The sequence below is a fragment of the Hyposmocoma kahamanoa genome, unplaced genomic scaffold (assembly GCF_003589595.1).
Source record: "Hyposmocoma kahamanoa isolate Upper Pololo Valley unplaced genomic scaffold, ASM358959v1 102, whole genome shotgun sequence".
In the NCBI taxonomy this organism is placed as follows: Eukaryota; Metazoa; Arthropoda; class Insecta; order Lepidoptera; family Cosmopterigidae; genus Hyposmocoma; species Hyposmocoma kahamanoa.
The window spans coordinates 9,349,731-9,370,458 of NW_020653337.1; the positions used below are offsets into that span (position 1 = coordinate 9,349,731).

Below are 20,728 nucleotides of genomic sequence, written 5' to 3' on the forward strand. Positions count from 1 at the left end.
AATATAATGTAAACAAACTGAATTTCACTGTTCCAGCGAAACCGTGTACGGGAAAAGTTGACCTACTTATCAGCACACTGAAATCTCCCACGCTTCTGGGAATCTTTTTAGTTTTTTTGACAAATTATTTTTCAACGCAAAAGTACAATGAGTAAATCAACAGGTAAAGACACGTAATTCTGCTCGTAAAATGTTCGCTATACTCGCGCAACATAACTTTACTTTGATGATTGTGAGAAAGAAAAAAGTGTTTATTCTCGTGATTTATAACATAATAAAACTGTCGTTAACTGAGTGATGGATTACAGAAATCAGAATTTAAAATAGTTCGCACATCATACGGCTTTCCTACGCCCTTTGTAGTTTTAAATCTCCTTCCGTTTGACGTTCTTATTTACAAGAGGCTTGTTATTAAATGAGTTGAGTGTTGTATTGTAAACATCAATCTAACGTGATGGTTGTTTATGTTTTCTCTGGTTTTGTACGTGATGTTGGCTTTTGACTTACGATATGATGTTACATTTATATATAAGAACTACGTCAATTAGTACCATAAAACATGTTTAACTCAGTACCTAGAGTAACGCGAATAAAATGCTAAAAGAAAATAAGTAGCGATAAATAAATCTGCCTTGTGGACGTACGTTTATTCATGTCAAGTATTTAAGTTTTCGATTTGCATTTAAGTGACTCAACATTGCATTATTATGTGACATGTACTTGAATGAAAGCCATCTTTACACTTGTATTAGTCAATGACACCACCATAATGCTTACAGCTTTCGTTTTTTTTTTCTGGTACCAAGTGACGGGACAAACAAGTCTGGTGATAAGCGACACGCCTGTCCGTAACAGTGCAGTGCCACTTAGTGCTTTAAGTCGGAGATTTGAAGGGCATTGCACTGCGTCTGTCACCCTGAGACATAAGTTGACAAGTCCCATGTGCGTGTAATTTCACCAACGCCTTCCTCACACTTCAAACCCGGAACGCAGTAATGCTCACATTACTGCTTGGCGGTGGCAATAATAAGGTGGCAGTACTTCCCTGGACGACTTTTTCCCAACGCTCGACGACGCTCTACTGCTATTAGAAAAATGCAGTTGTATAATTAATGCAGGATTTTGTTTGTAAAACATTACTACTCGTTTCATTCGCATGGTTCGTTGTCCACTGCAAGTTAGTGTTTACTGCTACACGCATTTAAAACAACTAGCAAACACTCTTATGAGTGTCTCGTTAAAGACCGGGAATCTGTAATACTGAGCGTGAGTAGGAAGCTAGTTGTGCGTCAATTATATATAGTATATTACTGGAGATTTTGTTTTAAGAGAGAGTGGAGTGTATTTTAACACCGTTATGAAAGATAAGCGTATCGCCGGCTGCCAAAACGTGCCGTCCGCCGATGGACAAGAATAATAAACGTTAAGAATTTGCACCCTTGCCTAAGTCGGCTATTTTTCATAGAACAACTTACCTATGATGCTATTTGGCTAAGATTACAATATATCCGATAAGGTCTTTAAGGAAATATTTTCTAATATGTTACACGCGTGCAGGATTAGTACTTTAGACCAAGTGTAGTTTGAATTTATATGAGGCATGCGGTTTTCTTTTCAGTTCTCTTTTGCATTAACCAGTTCCCTACGTAGTACGGTTTCCATGTTAATTCTACTGTACGTGTTTGATAATGCTGTCAATTTTTATATTCTGCATGCTCAGTAAAAGATATTCTTACATCAACATACTTTAATCTCTGAACAACGACAGAGATATTTAGTTTTCAAACAAAGTTTTTATTGCCAAGCTTACGTTTGTCATTCCAACAGTGTTTTTTTGTGAAAGTAACAAACAATACAAGAAGTTTTAAAACTAACTATAAAGTAGGTCCTGCTAGCCGTTTATATAAAAGGTCTCGACAACAAGCCTAAGATAGTATGGCTTTATCAAATCAAAATTAGGTCGAAATTACTTTGGTCTATGGTCGAAATAGTCACCATTCGAGAGAAATTCCTAACACTGCGATTCAGTATTTGTTTAAAACGAATTAGACTGTTGTTATATGATTAATTTTTCCATTGCTGGAGGTATGGCCTACATTTGAGAATGAAGAGATAGTTGCAGTCACAATAAGTTTACCGCATCAATAGTGTATTGTTTCAATAACAATAAATGTCCAACGAATCATTTATTGTCACTTTGTCAGCAATTTTGTTTCGTGCGTACCGAAATTGGAATAAACGAAACTGTGTATGGAACTCTATAAACGCTGTGTTATTAAACTTACAAGACTTGATTGTCTAATAAATTTGTGCATTATTGATTATGATATGGCGAAAGTTTTTTACTTCTCTGAAATTAATTTGGCCTAAACCTTTCTTGACTAGTATATTCAAACTGCAAATACTATGTTCATAATAAGATTTCATAACCAATTTTTTCAATGTGACTTTCCTACTTAGAATTTATTACAGACGTACATAAAAAGGTGACACGAACTCTGTGTACTTGTGTATTTTCTAGACTCACTAGTAACTAATTACAGACTACCAGCATGCTGACATCGATTTACTAGAGCGTATTGTTAAATATCTATCAAGTTGGTACGCAACTCGTGGAGTTTGTAGAAAAGTGGCAAATTATAACTCATGACCGGCACCTCTTATCGCTTATTGCACGCGAATTTAACAAAACAGGTACGAAGAAAAACGGAACTTAAAAACTGAATGTGTTTAAAGTCTCACTTACAATACACGATGAAAAACTCGAGTACAGTCGCGTATTAGGGATGAATCCCTATGGTGAACCATATTTATTATGCGGAATCGGCATAAGCCGGTTAGCAGATTTGCTCAATGTTTTGGCGATCAAACAAAATACGTAAATTTGTAAGCAAGAGACAATGGATATTGCATTTTTTGTCGATCAACAGTGTAATCAGACAAAATCGAGTAAATATGTTAGAAACAAACGATCGATATCGTATTTTCTGTAGATTGACATAAAATTATAAATCGCGCACATTTGTAGGCACGTTAATTTGATTCCCTGTCGATAAGTATGGTGACACCCTTAGTATCTATCCTTCATTGAATAACAGAAAAATGCAAGTGTTGGAAATCGGTGCATAATATATTCAGTAAATTACAAATATCTCAAATAATAGAATACTAATATGTAAATTATCTTAATTCTCGCATAGGTCTCATTACAATTTGTAATGGTCTGGTTTGTATTTGATTGAGATTATTTAAAGGCAAATAGGTACTATGCCACAAAGAACAGTTGAAACGAGTTTTCTAAATGCGATGACGTAATCATCTCTTAAGACGAAGATTAATGCACAGTGGCATCACGAGCGTGAATAATTCCAGAGCAAAGCGCATATCCGATTCCGGTGCCGTTTGTCCTCTGAGAAAATGTCTTCCGTCACACTACAAACGTGGTAAAAAGGCAAATACTCTTACGAACAGTACAGTCTTTTGATACATGTGTATATATGGTACCTACTTTATTAGTATTTTGTACATACTCGTAGTATGCCGTCAGGGTATGACGAAAAAATTTAGATAAACGTTTTTAAAATTACACTTGAATTGTATCCAGTCACCGTAACAAATTACATTTCTTCAATTTTAAAGTTAAATTATAAAGAAATTTGTCCGTTAATTTCATTTACGTAAGAATATTAAAGATAACAATAGAGTATAATGTGTAACATGTTACATAGAAAATTCACTATATCTCGTTTACCTCTCATAAAGCATATCTGCTATACAAAGGCCTTCGTACAATTCGGAGTCGTAATCGATTACGCCCCGTGGATCGCGTAATCGTTTATGATCAAAGGCTATTAAACATTTTAAATTGCTCTTCACTGTAGGGATGTGTACATTATATTTATTTTTATGAAGATCGATTCAAGTGTATACAATCTACATTTTTTTAATCGATTAATGTCAATGCGAATTTCAAGCGAATCGATTCGAAAGAAAGGTGAATCGAATGGTCTAAATTGTATTCGTAATCTAAACAAAAGCCTCGTCTTATTCATTTGTTACGGCCAGTCATTAAATACTATAAACTCAATGAAGCAAGACTGATTTCAGACAAATGCCGACACTATTTAATTTATCCACATTGTTTATGGTATTAATCAAATAATGAAAAGTTATGAGGGCAATTTAAACGTAAGTTCGCAATGATTTTATTTATAATTGTCAATGAGATCGATTCAAGTCCATAATTATGATCCGATCTGTGGATAGATTCAGAGACATGTGATCCATTATGAAAAAAAAAATCGATACAAACATTGACTTACAAATAAATGGACGACGGGTCTAATACAAAAACCACGAAAAAAATGTCCCAAGTCAACCTATTCGAAATTTAAATTGTAATGTCATCGCAGTATCGCGCTGTCAGTCGAACAAATGAAGACTAAAGTGGAGTGTGGCGCTCTGTATACGATTTTAGCGCCTTACAAGTGCGGACACTTTTTAGCGCGGACCCGACGTCCATATAATTGTAAGTCAATGGATACAAAGCATAAAATCGTCCATCCCTGCTTCACTGAATACAAAGCACCCTTACTTTATGTCTAACTTATTAGACATTCACCGCTAGTTTGGATCTACGATAGATTTGCATATGAGTAAAAGATTTCCGATGAAAAAGGCAATGCCGCTCTCTAGAAAACTTGATACGCAGAAAAATCAACAAGAAAGCTTGGAGAATATCGACTGGTAAATGTATTTTAAACTAGCTTAACTTGTTGTCGTTGCTACTTACCTTTAGATAAACACACACGTATTTTATATACAAGGAACCTTTCCAATTATGTTTTTTATATCGAGTTCCTAGGTTTTCGCGATAGTTACACATAGGAAATGAAACTATTTTTCTGGATTTAAATCGCGTATATTTGATTTTTCAAACAAACCAACGTTTCGGGCCCGTTACAGGTCCATGGTCACGATTAACTGAGGTGGTCATCAACCAGTTATGTCAAATATTAATGCAAACCACCATATTTTTTCACTATACATATACAAAAGTTATTAATTAAATATCTTATTTTTAATTTTACAAAGAAACATTCCAATTTACGCTACATTACGTTTTACAAATTATTTTATGGAATGAATTTTTATTAACTTAAATTTAACGAAACGTTGTTTTGTTTGAAATAATAAATATACGCGATTTAAATCCGGAAAAATAGTTTCATTTGCCTGTTTTTTATGTTTTCATTTTTTATACAATTACTGTCCTAAAATAACAATAAAATGTGATTATAGGCACAATAATTATGTAAAATAGGAACACATTTTAAACCTTTTGCCTACTTAATTAAAGTTGATTTAGTTTCGTACAGTTCCTTTGTTTCCACATGTCACGCGAATGAAAAAGCTTGTTTTTTATAAATTTTCACCATCGTCACGAACCAACTTCATTTCCGTATAAAAAATAACTTAATACCCTATTGGTTCTGCAGTTATGGTGGTATTAGCACGAACGGTTTATCCAATGGCAAAACATGGATGACTCATTGTTTCCCGGTACCTACAACAGAAGTATTTGTTAATAAAAGGGTCATGGTGATTTTATAAATGGTTGATTTATCGATTGAGTATTTTTGTTCACTGTTTTAATACGCGCGTTCTATTTCAATAGAATTCTTGAGCTAAATATAATTTAGCGTGACTAGTTTGTACAGTTTGTATAGTTTTTCATTGGTATAGATAATGTATCTTTTTATGCCGGAAGTTCGCCTATTTCCATTTATTTGCTGAGTGATATATTAGTGTGTGATTAAGAATAATTAATCAACTTCCCTATCAAAACTGTTTACTTTCATTTAAATATCTACCTTGTTTTATTTGTACTAGCTCTTGCTGTTATATTTTTAGAATGTTATCAGCGACATTCAATTGTTGGTTGTAGACGATTGTCACTTCTAAACGGTATGAGTTGAATTTAAATGAAGAGTTTAATTTAATTTACAAACAGCTCGTACTTTTTGGGAATTGGAAAAAATTTCGTACCTTTTCAATTGGGTGGATTGATATTTTATAGTGTGTGTTCGAATCTGGGCTCGCCCCTCTGAGAATTTATGTCCGAAATTTAATTTGGAATTTACCATGAGCTTTTCAGTGCAGGATTGTGATGAAATCTGCATGTCGAAGAAGGATCACAATCCTTGGAAAACGTGTGAAGGTCCCAACCCGCATTGGGCCAGTGAGTGTGGCGGACTACGGCCTAAACCCTTGCCTCAGTGAGACCCGCGCACAGGAGAAGATTAGAACTGTCGCCCAACAGAGATTTTAGTGATATTTTGTGCGCACATTGTAAATTCTACATCATATCGATATAGGGAAAATGTCGCATCTTACGTAAATTAGTCTCCAATGCCAAGATTTTCTTGCAAACGCTTCTTGCACTCTACTGGCTGGCGAGTAGAAAATGGAAAACCGAAATATCAAAATATTATGTTCGATTTACAAGATAAACTGCCTTTATTTAAGAGACATTGTATTTAGACCGGTTTCTAAGTAAGTTGAGTAACTGTGCCTTCAGGCGAGCCTCGATTACACTACTTATTATGTTATGTCATGCAATTGCAACGTACCTATTATGAGCTTACATGTAATAAAACCATTGCTACTTCTCAATAATTGTACGTAAATTTTAAGTTCACTAAACTGATATAATTTGGAAGCATAGAAAATAAATTTACTTTAATTTTTCAAAATTTATGGTTTTGTTGATGGACGGAATATGTCACGTAATAAATCACCTTGAATAAATCTTGAAGTTAGTTTTTTATTCGTGGCGATGTTTTACATCACCTTCGTGTGAAGGTTGTTTCGCTATGACAATTCGCAGATTGTCGTAGTTTATGTGATTCGAATTTAAAGATTAATGAAACTAAAAGCTTTTTTGATTAAAAATAATGGACTCTATGTGTGTCCGCTGCTTGTCGCGCAGACATTCCCGACAGCTGTGCTCTGACGTCACAGACTGGAAAAAATCTAACAACACCATGTTTTGTGTTCCAATGATTTATGTGCTATTGGAAACCAGTAAAAGATATTCGGACTATGCGATTTGTGTAGGCGTATTTACGGCTTGATGATATCATTGTCATAAGCACTGTTTTACGACTTTATTGTCTCAATACTGGTTGGCTTCAGATTTTTTTCTCCCGTCATGACTTTTAGTGCCCAGTTATACGCCGCGAAAGTTTTCGCGCGGCCGCCGCGCGGTTACCATGCTTTCACGTAGGTACATACTATTTACAAGGTAACAACATTTGAATTCCTCTGAATGATACAACCGTGCGGTCCCCGCGTGGATCAAATACAAGCCAGACTCGCCCGCGCCCGGGAAGCTCATTTAAGTTAAAACGTCAAAGCTAAATAAATAGAGAGTACTTTGCCGTGGCAGTTAGATGCACGCGGTCGCTGCGCGGCGCCAACGCGGTCTCCGTGTGGCGACCGCGCGGCATGAGCGCGATAAAATTCGTGTTGAATAAATGCGACCTTAATATGTAGGCGGAAACTTAATCAAGTCAATATTATTTTCTGAAAGTTGGTGATGCTTAAGTTACTATAGTCGATTCCCTTGTATGATCAAATTGCGTTACACACTGCATTTTACGTGGTCAGTTAGAATTTACTGCCGTATTTTGAAGCCAATGTAGGTAGTAGTTACGTATTCACTTTTTGTCTCATTTGTGGTCAAACTGCGTGCTGACCAACGACAGTACAAGTAAGATATTATCTTTGTCAGATATTATCTTTGTAAACAGATAAATTAATAAATCTAAACCGGTGTGATATCACAATGGTCATTCCGACGTCAAATTTTATCGCATTCTTGTTGGAACAATTAATATTTTGAGGTGTATCCACAGTGTTACGATTATAAATAGACATGATAAATAAATGTTATTGCGTGTTTTGATATGACACATTATGCGTAACGCATTTGGTGTCATGTGGATTAATTTTGGTTGTTTTGCTCGTATATGTTATAAGTACTGTAAAGTGACACTTAAACACAAATAAGAATCGGTTGGCAGCACTCTGGTCTTAGTCAAGAGTGGAGAAGCCATTTACGTCCGTCCCTACTTGCGTTGGTCGAAAACAACAACAAAAAAATATTTGAGTATTTAATAAACGAAAACAAGAATTAAATTATATTTTTGTCGTGATGGATGGCGTTAATTGCTGGAAATCCGTTATCCGCGTTCACCTTTTTAAAAATTGAACTGCCTATTATTTACAAGATGTACCACCTTTTATCTTTAGCAATTTTGGTCTATAACCATGAACTGATTAAGAGGAACGCTAAAAGATTGAATTTCGATAACAACGTTTATATAACACTGGCCGCATCTGAATATTTGATCAAAATCAAAGACGCTTTAAGTGATTCTTTTTTCAAATTTTACGGTCTGGTACATGTGGCCAGTGATTCCTGTAAACATTATTATTAATTTTCAACCATTTTTAGCGTTCCTCTAATATGGCCATAAGCGTAGTATGTAATGAATTCATTAAATTCTAGACGAAGTCGAAAATAAGAACGAAACAAAAATTCGAATAAATATTTTAGAGAAGATACAATTAGTACTGTCGGTTTATTGATATTTCAGATACATAAAAACAGTCGTGATTGAACTTGATTACATTCTGTTGTACAATCTCGACTACGACCGACATAATGTAATATGTTACTCGTATGTTGCTTATAATGAGGCGTCTGGCCTCAAAATTGTAGTAGAGCATGATATCTATACAAGTAACATCTTAGATAAATGCATCATGCGTAGCTATAGCTATGTTTGCCGATGTTCTCATGTACGTTATGAGTGTTTTTGTTTTGGCAATGTTGCAGTGATTAGCTCCTTTGTTCTCACGCGCTGACGAAGACAACTAGAGCAAGGATTTCTCAAAAATAATCTTTATTGATACTAAAGCCCAAAACGGCCGCCGTCAGACCAAAAACAATTAGCATAATTTACAAAAATATCCAGGTTCGCTGCCGGAGGTAAAGCAAAGTTCTTGTCCTCATTCAAATACCATGCTCGTATTTTTGTATATGTTATATGTAATGTATTTTCTATAATTATGTTTTGTGTATGTTATATGTAGTTTTGCCAGAATATGATATGAAATGCGTAATAAAGTTCGTAAAATTTTAACTACTGAATATCGTGTCGTAATTAGTTATACTTTGTTTGATCTTTTTTTGCTCGGATTTAATGAATATTTCATTTTATGTTTTTCTCATAGTTTTACAAAATTATTAGTGGCTTTTATTACTGTATCCTACTCTAGTTATAAATATTGGTATAATATGTTTTTATTCATAAATAAAGTTAACAGTTCTTCAATGTCGCTCGACGGTGCATATAAATGGTTAATAGGTTATGATAATATAATTGTATCGTTCTATCAATATAGGTTGTATTACGTGATACAATTGTTAAGTGCAATTATGCATGTCAAAGGTAGAATGGTTATTTCCAATGTCAGCGGTAATGAAAATGTGATACCTGTAGTAGCCCTGTAAAAGGTTTTCGCGGTTGAGTGCTCGTGGTCTGCGCAGTGGCAAGGTTCCACCACGAACTTTTTATGTTGTTACCACGTCCCGTTCTGCTGTCCGGTTTACTGAGTAAGCTGAATGAGACGTGATCGTTCTGTCAACAGTGTCGAATGTCATTTATGTATAGTCTGTCTTTTTTGAAGATGGATTAGAATGACAGGTCATTGCGCGAAAGTGTTGCCCGTTTGCAAGCAGCTAGTGATTGCAGTCAATAAATATTATTATATCGACTATCGACTGAATGTTGGTTACCATTATGAAATAAATGGCGGCCGAACTTGTTTAATTTGAAACATCATCGGCTCCTTATTCGTCCAACTGCCAACGTCCAACAGGTTCATTTGAATTGTTAATGTTTGAAAATGCATATACACAAATTTAACAGTTTGAGTAAAATACAAATAGGATCTCCTATTTTAAAATGTTATTAAAACGTGTATGATTAACAATTGATTTCGATTGTAATAGATCAACTGTCAAAATAGGATAAAAGTATACAATAACGCAATTAGTAATCATTAGAACGTCGTAACAACCATAATTCAGACATTTTTGGAAAAATTTTACCTACTTTCACAGTCTATCAATAAAACAGTCGAAAACTATTTAAAATTAAAAAAAATAAATTATTAATGACTACATGACTATTTAAAATTTTACGAAAACGGGCAAGCCTGCAAATGTCATTTCACTCCATGTTAAAAAAAGATAGACTTTAGATACTTAATTATACGGAATGTGATATTAGAATGTAGGTATTCTTCTAATTTGCTTATTTTACAGAAATAAACACTTAATCGGCTATTCACAATAATATTTCAAATATATGAAGTAGTTTAAAGAACTAATATAACAAAATAAACTGTAACACGTAGATTCACATACCTATTTCGAAATTTAAAAAAAAATTTTCGGATCTAAATCGCGTATATTTGTTTTTTTCTTATATGCTTTAAAGGTCCCATTCAGGCGTGACCACGGGCCCCAAGCGGCCTGAAACGTTGGTTTGTTTGAAAAAACAAATTTACCAGTGCATCACTGGCCACAAGACGCTCGAATTGATTCTTAACATTATTATTATTCGACCATTTTTAGCGTTTCGTTCATGGGTGGGTTGTAGCATTCGTAATAAGTAGTGAATTAATTTAATTTTTTAATCTATTTCAGAATCAAACTGTTTTAAAAAATGGAAGCAATTAAGAAGTGATATAAAAGATCTACAATGACGTAGGTATATAATATGCATTTAGAAAGTAGCTTTCGAATAAATAAAAAAACAATTTTGTGATAATTTAAAATTATTACTATACTAAGTATTTCGATTCAACTCGAGTTCAATATTAAATCATCGATAAGTGTCTTTTATAACTAGACGCAACATGCAAAGTATATTTTGCGCTTGAAATCAAATACTGTCGTCGTAACTAAAAAATTGGCTGAATAGAGAAAACACGATTTGAAAGTTCAAAAAATCAAAATTTTATGGATATTATTATGAATAAATATTTTTATGTATACATAATATTTAGTTATCCATTAAAAAAAAAGAATATGAATTTATTGGTTCCATTTACAAATTTTTTGAACTTTCAAATCGTGCTTTTTCAATTCCACAATTTTGAGTTGCGACTATTGACTTACAATTATATGGACGTCGGGTCCGCGCTAAAAAGTGTCCGCACTTGTAAGGCGCTAAAATCGTATACAGAGCGCGACACTCCGCTTTAGTCTTCATTTGTTCTACGGACAGCGCGATACTGCGATGACATAACAATTTAAATTCCGAATAGGTTGACTTGGGACATTTTTTCGTGGTTTTTGTATTAGACCCGTCGTCCATTTATTTTAAGTCAATGGTTGCGACAGTATATTTTGGTTTCATGGTACATATAGAATGGATAATACTCATGAAATGCCAGAATTATTGTATCGTATTTTGTTTTATATTTTGACATGTTCACTGTGCATGCATTCCATGTGGTGCATTTTGAGGTACAAACATCATGTAAATGCGTGCACCACGTATGAGACACGACGAATTTGTACGTGTAAGCTAAATTATCTTTATTTGATTGCACGTGTAGACCATGTAAAGCATAATGGTACCGGGTGACTTTTTCACCAATATACTTCTATACGAATCCCAATGAATTTTCGAACAAATTTGTAACTATTTTGGTATCTTGCTTTTGATCATGTAAATGTACTGGTAAATATACTTCGTCTTTGTTTATAACTTATTTTGTATTATTTTCTTTTTGCGTTGGCCTCTATATAGAGATAAATTTGTTTCCGAGTCAATATCTTTGTTGCAGTATGACAATGAAATGTCACCTCTAGATAAATGTGAAATTCATATTAAAATGATGCAGAATCTTCCCTTTCTTTTATTACTTTAGCAGTAATAGAGCTTGTGAAAGAGTTCGACCATATCTATTTTTGCTGCCAAGCTGTAATGTGAGCATTGTGATCACAAATATTTTGCTTAATCTTTTGCTATTGCCAAGAGAGATATATACCGTTGTCACGATTTCGTATTACCTAAGACTATTTGGAACCACACGACAAACCACGGTTGAAAAAGTTTGTGTCCATAAATTAAATAGTCCATAAGAAAGAGTTCGTTCAGGGAGAGTACTGCCACTTTATCTATTTTTGCTGGCAAGCAGTAATATGAGCATTATTGCGTTCCGATTTTGAAGGGTAAGGCTGCTGATGAAAGTACGGGCATATGGGACTTGTCAACTTATGTCTCATGGTGACGGGCGTAGTGGCAGATCTTTCCGATTTAAAGCACTAAGCGGCAATGCAACTGTTATGGACAGGCATGTCTATTACCACCATGCGCACAACTTGTTCGTCCCATCACTAGGTGTCATAAAGAAATATTTCAATTTCCTAAAATATAAGTATGCATAAATCAAACTAAAGCGTGTATTCAATAGTAGATTTTCTTCTTTTAGAATCTAGAGCTCTGGTTTTTAGAAAGTACTAAAAAGAAAAGTGACGATTTATTTATTTAGTTTTTGTGGCTTCACAAGCTTTGTATTACATATTAATATAGTGAACCCATTAAATACTGGATCGAGTTTGAATTTAGATGAGGTTTCAAAAATCCTAAAAATGACGCCAATTGCACAGATAAGAAACACTCAGCCACAGTGACGGAAAATCACGCAGTTCAAACCTGCCCGTGCATTATTACCAGTGAAAGTGGTCAAACAGGTACCACTCTAGAACACTCAGATAGACCGACGACGACCCCCTTCACTAATCGCCTCCACTTTTAACAACTATTACGTAAACATGACAGATTTATTTTATAGTTCTGTCAAAGAAATCCAAAAAATTATATAATCTGGTACGTGTGTACTTAAAATTATATAATTTGGACAGTGACAAAATCTCCATTGTGCTAATAATGTGCTATTGTGATCGAGCTATCAAACATTAACGCGCCGTTAGAAAGAGCTTAGTCCAAAACGATGGGAAAGTGGATGAGATCACAGATATTATAGAACGGAATAGTACTGGGAAGCGTGAGAAAGCGAAGGTCTTGAAAGAAGCTGATAGCGAAGATTGCTCTTTGCTGTTTGGTGATTATTGCAGATATCCGCCGTAGAAATTGACAAAGTACACTTGTGAATAGTGTTGATTCAGTTCGCTATGAGTTTGATATTTTTTATAGGCTGTAATGTTACTGATATGTAGAAATGGTGATTCTAGTAACTATTTAGATTTCTGACATCAATGTTCGTGGTCCTGTAGTAGAAATTACAAAATCACATATAATTTATAACCTTATTATTCCTCAACGTATAAAAACGTCCAAAACCACCTTATCGGCCTTTTGATCATGCGATAATGTTTATGTGGGAGCTAATTGGATCGATTTCGCTCCTGGACAAGTTGTGTATATAAAACACTGTAACAATTGTAGTTTGCATACAATCGGAGTCAGGAAGGCTAACGGCACCGGCCGGAATACATTTTATTACATTGTTTCCGAGTTCCGTTTACTGAATAGGTTTCATAACAATTTCTATATTAAATTGTGTCTATTTAACAATTGATCTTGAACACCTATGTCGGGAAAGTAGCTTCAGACAACTATATCTTGATCTCTTGATCTACAAGTGGTTAATGCTTCGTTGTAGATTATAGAATATTCAATCTATGCTCAGATTCTCGAGATAAATACTATCTTTTTAACCGACTTAAAAAAAGGAGGAGGTTCTCAATTCGACTGTATGTTTCTTTTACCAATTATCATGATTCTTTTTTTATTGTAATTTGTAGGGAATCTCCATAGTGGTCTCATTTCATTTTGAAGAAAATCATCCACCTCTAAGGGTGGCTGATCACGCATGAACATTCATTTTTATAAATAGCGCCTAAATTTTACTTAAGGAGCAATTATTTTAATGGTTGGTTTTGCTATTCTCCAATTCAAGGCGTTTTTCTCTCTCAATATATGTACTATGAGTAGTGAGAACCGATTTTTATTATCTCCTGTGTCAAGTCCTGTATAGCGGCGAAATAGGGGATATTCTAACAAAATTTGGCAAATAGATGTAATTCCACGTACTTTTGAGGTCGGTTTTTTTAATACTCTGTTCTGAGATTATTAAGACTGTAATTGACTACAAGGAATCAAACAAAAGGTGTTAGGAAAAGTTTATCGCACCTTTACGTTTAAAAATTGAAAGGTAAAACATTGGCGCCAATCTTATCAGTGAATATAAGTAAGTAGGTATGTATAAGAGATTTATATTGGAGATAACCTACGCGTCAGTATCGTGATTGATTAAAAAGAAAATGTTGATTCATGTTGTATTTTCGAAAATATACCTACTTTTGTCAAGGGTAGGAGTTTTCCCAAGATATTAAAATCTCTGTTCAATCACCGACTTGTTTATGATCAGCCTTACTAATAAACACATTTAAAAACAACTACTTAACAACTGTATTTTTATAAGGTGTGTGTACGTCAGCATCTGTGTAATAGATGTTATACTCGTCAAAAGTAAGTGATGGATATTTGTCATGTAAACTAATTGTTAATAATTGATTTTATAAACCATGGTCCAATACTTGTGAGGTGGATCGTAGAGATTTTGAATGCCAATGTTTTACCTCGATAGCGGAGATTAACGCAATCTTAAAAATTTTATCTCAATGGAATATTTGCTAATCCAAAGTCTTGTACAATCTTTGTTTAAAATGAAAAACCTGTGCTAGAATTTTTAATTGCGCAATTGTAAAACATGAGATACCCTGTTCTGTTTTATTACAGATAAGTTCTAAATAAATATGCCATTACGAGTGTGTAGATTTTCCTGGACTTCAAAGCCTTACGCAAGAGATCAGAAATAAAGTCTTAGAACTTGTATCTTACGAAAGACACATACGTCACGGGGAACTCGAATTAACAAGTGTTACGCAAATTTTGAGCTCGGCTAATATGAACGTAATGGGGTTGTGGCCTTCTCACCTAAATAGTTATCTCTTTACAGCTCATAATGAGGACGTCCTAATTTTGATCGGCCAGTTGGGTTATAGTCTTATATTATAATATTAGTAGGTATTGAAGTCATCGGACCAAGCTTTATGTCAAAAGGGCAACGAATAATTCGTGCAAAAATGTTATACATTTAACAACTACAATGTGAATCTTAGTTATTTGTACAATTATGTTTAGAATGAAAACCGCTTGTTCTGGAGCTATCATTTCTGACAGCGAACTAAAATGCCACTATAAATAAAATTAAAAAAAGGAGACTTAGTGGAGTCTGTCCACGACGTGGTAAGTACGTCAGAAAGATTCGTGGCGGTGTGGCGTGAGGTGAACTAAATGACGGTTCTTTATAAAACCCGCCCACAACTGCGCCCGCGCCGTTGTACGCCGTCAATGTCTATTCACTCTTAAATCTCTGTCAGATGTAGAGTTTACTATTTCTAGAGCAATGACGAAGGACGTATTTACAGTCTCGCTATGGTTCTTTGGTTATAAACGCCAAGTTTTATGTTCGGATTTAATTTTCGATAGCTACTAAAAATTTAGTGTGTTGTTTGTATTCTCTTGATCCAGCGAAAAAAAAACAGTATACAGAGAACTATTTTTTTTTCGCTGGCATTTTCAGCGACGACTCACAAGTTGTCGATAAAACCAATATAGATGTTATTGTTGATTCCTAGCCGCACCCGTGTGCCCATATAAAAACTTTGGTGAGTCATAAAAGAGAGGGAATATCCTCGGTTAGTAAGAAGTGTTTATTTGTAATTTATTTCTCGCCTTGTTTCTACACTCGTAATCGCATTCTGAGAACTACACAGGATACCAAACTCGTCGATACTTATTTGTTTGCGGATTCTGGCTCATTATCATTAAAAATTAACGCGAAAACGCTTCATAACTTTTTAGAGCGTCGTCCGGGCACGTAAATACAAAGAGCGTAAATACACAATACAGCACGTAAATACACATTTCCCACCACGACTACAAAATCTTGTATTCTTAAAAAAGCTTCTTAATGATCAACTTTCTTTTCTCTCATTTACATTAACAGTAACTTAAAAAAAGTGGTTGAAAAAATGTAAATTTGGTGAACGTGGATGTCAACACCTTACATGTATGTACGAGATACCTATCTACACTATGTTACTAAAAGTTTTCCTTTTTTAAAGCTTTCTTAAGATAAAAAATATTTGTTTATGGTCTGATTTTTTACAAGACAAGTAACATTTAATTAAAGGTTATCTACCCTTTCCTTTATCCCGTATTTTCCTAATACAAAATTCACTTTGACACCACTAAATTGTATAACCGTATGATCACCTAAGGAATTACTCATAGGTGCTTATGATTCTTGTTTTGCTTGTTACAGGCACTGGCACATTCGGCCGAGTATGCCTTTGTCGTGACAAAGCAGCGGACGAGTACTTGGCCATGAAAATCCTGTCCATGGCAGACGTCATTCGTCTAAAACAAGTGGATCACGTCATGAATGAGAAGAACATACTCGCTGAGATAAATCACCCTTTCATAGTCAATTTGTAAGTATACTTTTATTTATATATCTATCTACACATGCTGTTTGTGGCTGGGTAGTGTTTTCTCTGTAAACATCCAATGGCGAATGCCGGTTATTTGATAATATCGATAATTCGAGGAGGAAAGGATATAAATGCCAATTTTACTGAAATATATGTGATTGATTAAATTTTTATTGAATTGATATTCAATTATTTTTTGTGAAATTACTCCACTAGTTTGATAAAATTATTAATATTAATTATAATAATAATATAATTTATATATAATAATATAATAATAAATAATTAATATTATAACAAACTAATAAGGAGTAATTTCGCAAAAAATAATTGAATGTCAATTCAATAAAAATTTAATTAATACAATGAATAGCGACATCTCTCGCCAGGACTGGTAGCTGTAAAGGTACTAACTGGGTGATAAATCTTTCATAGATTTATCATAGATGTCGCTACGACTAAAAAGTCGTTGAAAAACCATATTAATAATTATATGTGATTGGGTTAGGAAGTTACCACACTCATTGACACGACGTCGCATTAAGCTAGTCAGAAAATACTTTATGTCCACGTAAAAACAGCGGTCAGCGCGAAAGCGTAACGCACAGCGTGTATTTCACTCCTGCCATTTACATAAAAAAAATTAACTTAATCTAGGTTACATATATCATGGCTGATGAACTTCTATAAGTATGAAAATACCTGGGCCATGTACAGTTATTATATAGATTAAGTGTTGATCTAGTTATGTAGACTAAATAAAAATTAATAATGTCTGTGTGTGTGTGTGTTTGAGTAGCTTAATAATAAAGCTTTTTCTGTGCGGCTGAAGTTCACTAATAAGCATTGTAAGTTCCCTATATTTGCATGCTCCTTTGATAGTCTACTCAATGTTTTGTTATTCGCCAATATTACTTTTTACGTAAACATAGTTATACATATAAAAGATATGACCCAAAATGTTTATAAATTTATGTTTATCACTCGTCTAGTAAATTTTGCAGTTTCTTCTCCTAAGTATTGATATGTTTTCTATTATAATTTGTTAGCTGATTCTTCGAGTCTCGATTTCATCTTTTATTTAAACATTAATTTGATACCCTGACCCTAACTTGATTATTTCCAAAGTATGATGTTGGGAAATACCATAATTTAAACTATTATCTGAAATTTATAACATGTTTCTTCCATTCCTGTATCTTTTAAAGTTTGTGAAATTTACTCTATGACTACGGATACCAGCTTCAATATCACGTGGTATCAATACAAAATGGTTTCAGTAAATGTATGGATGTTGTATTTCATTAGAATTTCTGCATTAGACTCAATATATATACAACTTAGTACTGTTCGAGATATAATAATTTTTCTAAACTCATTTTCACTATTTCAGCTCATATAGGATAGACCGTAGAATAACAAAAAATAATCAATAAAACAGGGTTTGAAATACATCTCTACATAAAAAAAACTGATCTCAAAAGTTTGTGGATTTTTTTTTAATAATGCACACACTTAACATAGCCCTGCATTAGGGAAACCCTGTGTTGCGGTTGCCATGAACACACACATAGAGAACCACAAATTACACCCAAACTCACGAGAGAAATAAATGTAGGCCATACAAATATTTTTCTCAGCCAGGGAATCCAACTTGGGACCTCTGCGTGGCAGTCTGGCACGGTAACCGTTCGGCCACAGAGGCAGTTAAATTAAATTACATCTACTTGTCAAGATTTATTGAAATCGGTTAGCGGACAGTGGGTGCGATCCAATAAACCGGATTCATCCCCTATTTTTCCAACCCCTAAAGGTGAAATATTTTCTTCAAATTTGAATGGGACCTAAAGGTTATTGGAAAGCTTTCCAACAAAACAATGAATTATCGAATTCGGTTCACAAATTTCGGGGTAATCGCGTAACATACACATAAAAAAACGGATTGAGAACCTCCTCCTTTTTTTGAAGTCGGTTAAAAATAACCTTTATTGAGGTTTATTGCAGTGTTACGGATAACTCGTTAACAGATTCATTTCCGAGAAGCATACATTGTTTTTCAGTCTAAAGATTTCGCATATCTCTTATTGTAAATTTTATCCGGTCATGAAACCGACGTTGTGAATACATGGCTTAACCGTTGAGATAGAGACTTCTTAAAGACATATCTACCCCTATTATCATTTTTCAAATCTTTCTTTACAAATATGTGAATTGAATACGTTTTTGAGAAGGTTAAGACATTTATTTTATGTATGCTGTTTTTAAAAAACAATGATGGAATAAGGTGTTCCAAATGAGTATGTAAATGTCTACATATAGATACAAGGATTTATATGGAGTCACTAAAACCACCAAATATTAATTAATTACTTTTTCTATTCATAATGAAACTTAATGAAATTAACTAACTGGTGGTCGCAATTTCGTCTGCGTAGAATACGAGTAAGTACTTCGAGTAATCTACTGTACTATACCTACTAATTTTCATAGTTATATTGGTTCTCCATGCAAACTTTGACTCTCTTACAGATTTCTTTTGTGACAAAAAGTAGCCTATATCCTTCCCCCACGTTTCATCTATCTCTATACCAAAATTCATAATTTTGGTTCACCGGGTTAGGCGTGAAAACAGAATTCATAATATTAGTTTGGATAATGCGGTTACTATTCAGCATTAGTTAAAATAAGCTTTTGCTTGTACCTCATACAAAAATGTTTATTTTAGTGAAACGTTAGTTATCTACTACATTTTTACATGGAGCCCTTAGAATTACTTTAAAATTCAACTTCAGCTTCCTAAGTGTGTAGTTTTTTTATCTTACTTTTGAAACTATTTCCAGAAATCCGGAATTCGTAAAAAGTAATTAACTAATATTTGATGCTTTTAGCCACTCTATGTTAGTCCTTGTATATATAGACTGTCTACTTGTTTGGAACACACTATTCCGATCATTAGTCATAGAGTTAAGTGATAGTTTTGAGTAAAAATGTTCAGACTATCCAAATAAGAAAAATAGCACTCCTGATTAACCTCCTTATTTTCTGGAACACTATATCAATCGCACATGTCAAAACACCAGCTTATTATGAATTACTGGCAAGGTATTTTAGTAGACCAAAACACCTAATTAATATTGAGACGGTGCTGAGTAGTGGCGTGCAATTAAAGGCGCAACGTCTATGCAGCTATACACATGACGTGCAAATGCAGCTGACGTAGGCGCCGAGCCAAGGAACGTACTGATGAAACCGAAATTTATGAACGTGGCAGACAAATATATTGTTAAATTTAATTAGCACCCATAAGTCATAAGTCAATGCGGTCTTCAAAATGGTCCAGTATTAGTTATAAGATTGTTCTAGAGCCATGCCTCCCAAAGTGATTCATATCGATCCACGGATCCACTCCAACCCAAAATTCCAATAATGGAATATTATCAAACATCATAATTTAGAACTGAATCTTCAGACATTGTTTGGGCAGATTGAGGAGTCGTGCTATGAGATTACGTTTAATAGTAACACTATATTTTAATCACTATGAAATTGAATAACAACTTGTACTTTCTATTAATTTTAACGATCAAAATAGGCATTAGGCGAAACGTTGGACAGTTTCTAGGTAGTGTGTGCAGCCCGAGAGTCGAACCATCACTGTGTTCTCTCTCGTCTACCACCAATGTTTCCCACCCAGACTCTGTCGAGGTCCACCGGCAGAGAGTGCGCGCGATTTACTCTGTAACCTGCAGGTGGCGCCTCTGTCTAGCAGTTTTTCATCCGTGCTCATGACCGTTTCCGACATATAAGATGCGTTCTTTTATTGCATCAAATAAATACAACAGAAATATTGTTGAACAGAAGGTGAGCAAAGGTGGACCTATCTCTAAAATAAATCTCTTCCAGTCAACCCAACGCAGAGAGAGCAAAGGTCAGAAGCGGACAACAACGTGCAAGAGATTCTCTCTTAGAGGGAAATATTATAAACTACCAGATAAATTTGAATGGAAGAAATTGCTACATAGCAATAAGGCCGCCTGTTGCACATTGACTTACTAC

The 20,728-nt window shown here is 34.3% G+C and overlaps 1 protein-coding gene across 1 annotated transcript in view; it reads left to right on the forward strand.

Moving 5' to 3' along the window:
- The window catches only part of LOC113237128 (protein kinase DC2), a 53,069-nt gene that overhangs the window by 8,070 nt on the left and 24,271 nt on the right, over nt 1–20,728 (forward strand). The window contains exon 2 of the mRNA XM_026473423.1: nt 16,504–16,672. Within this exon, the coding sequence (XP_026329208.1) occupies nt 16,504–16,672 (169 nt within the window). The remainder of the gene's footprint in view (nt 1–16,503; nt 16,673–20,728) is intronic.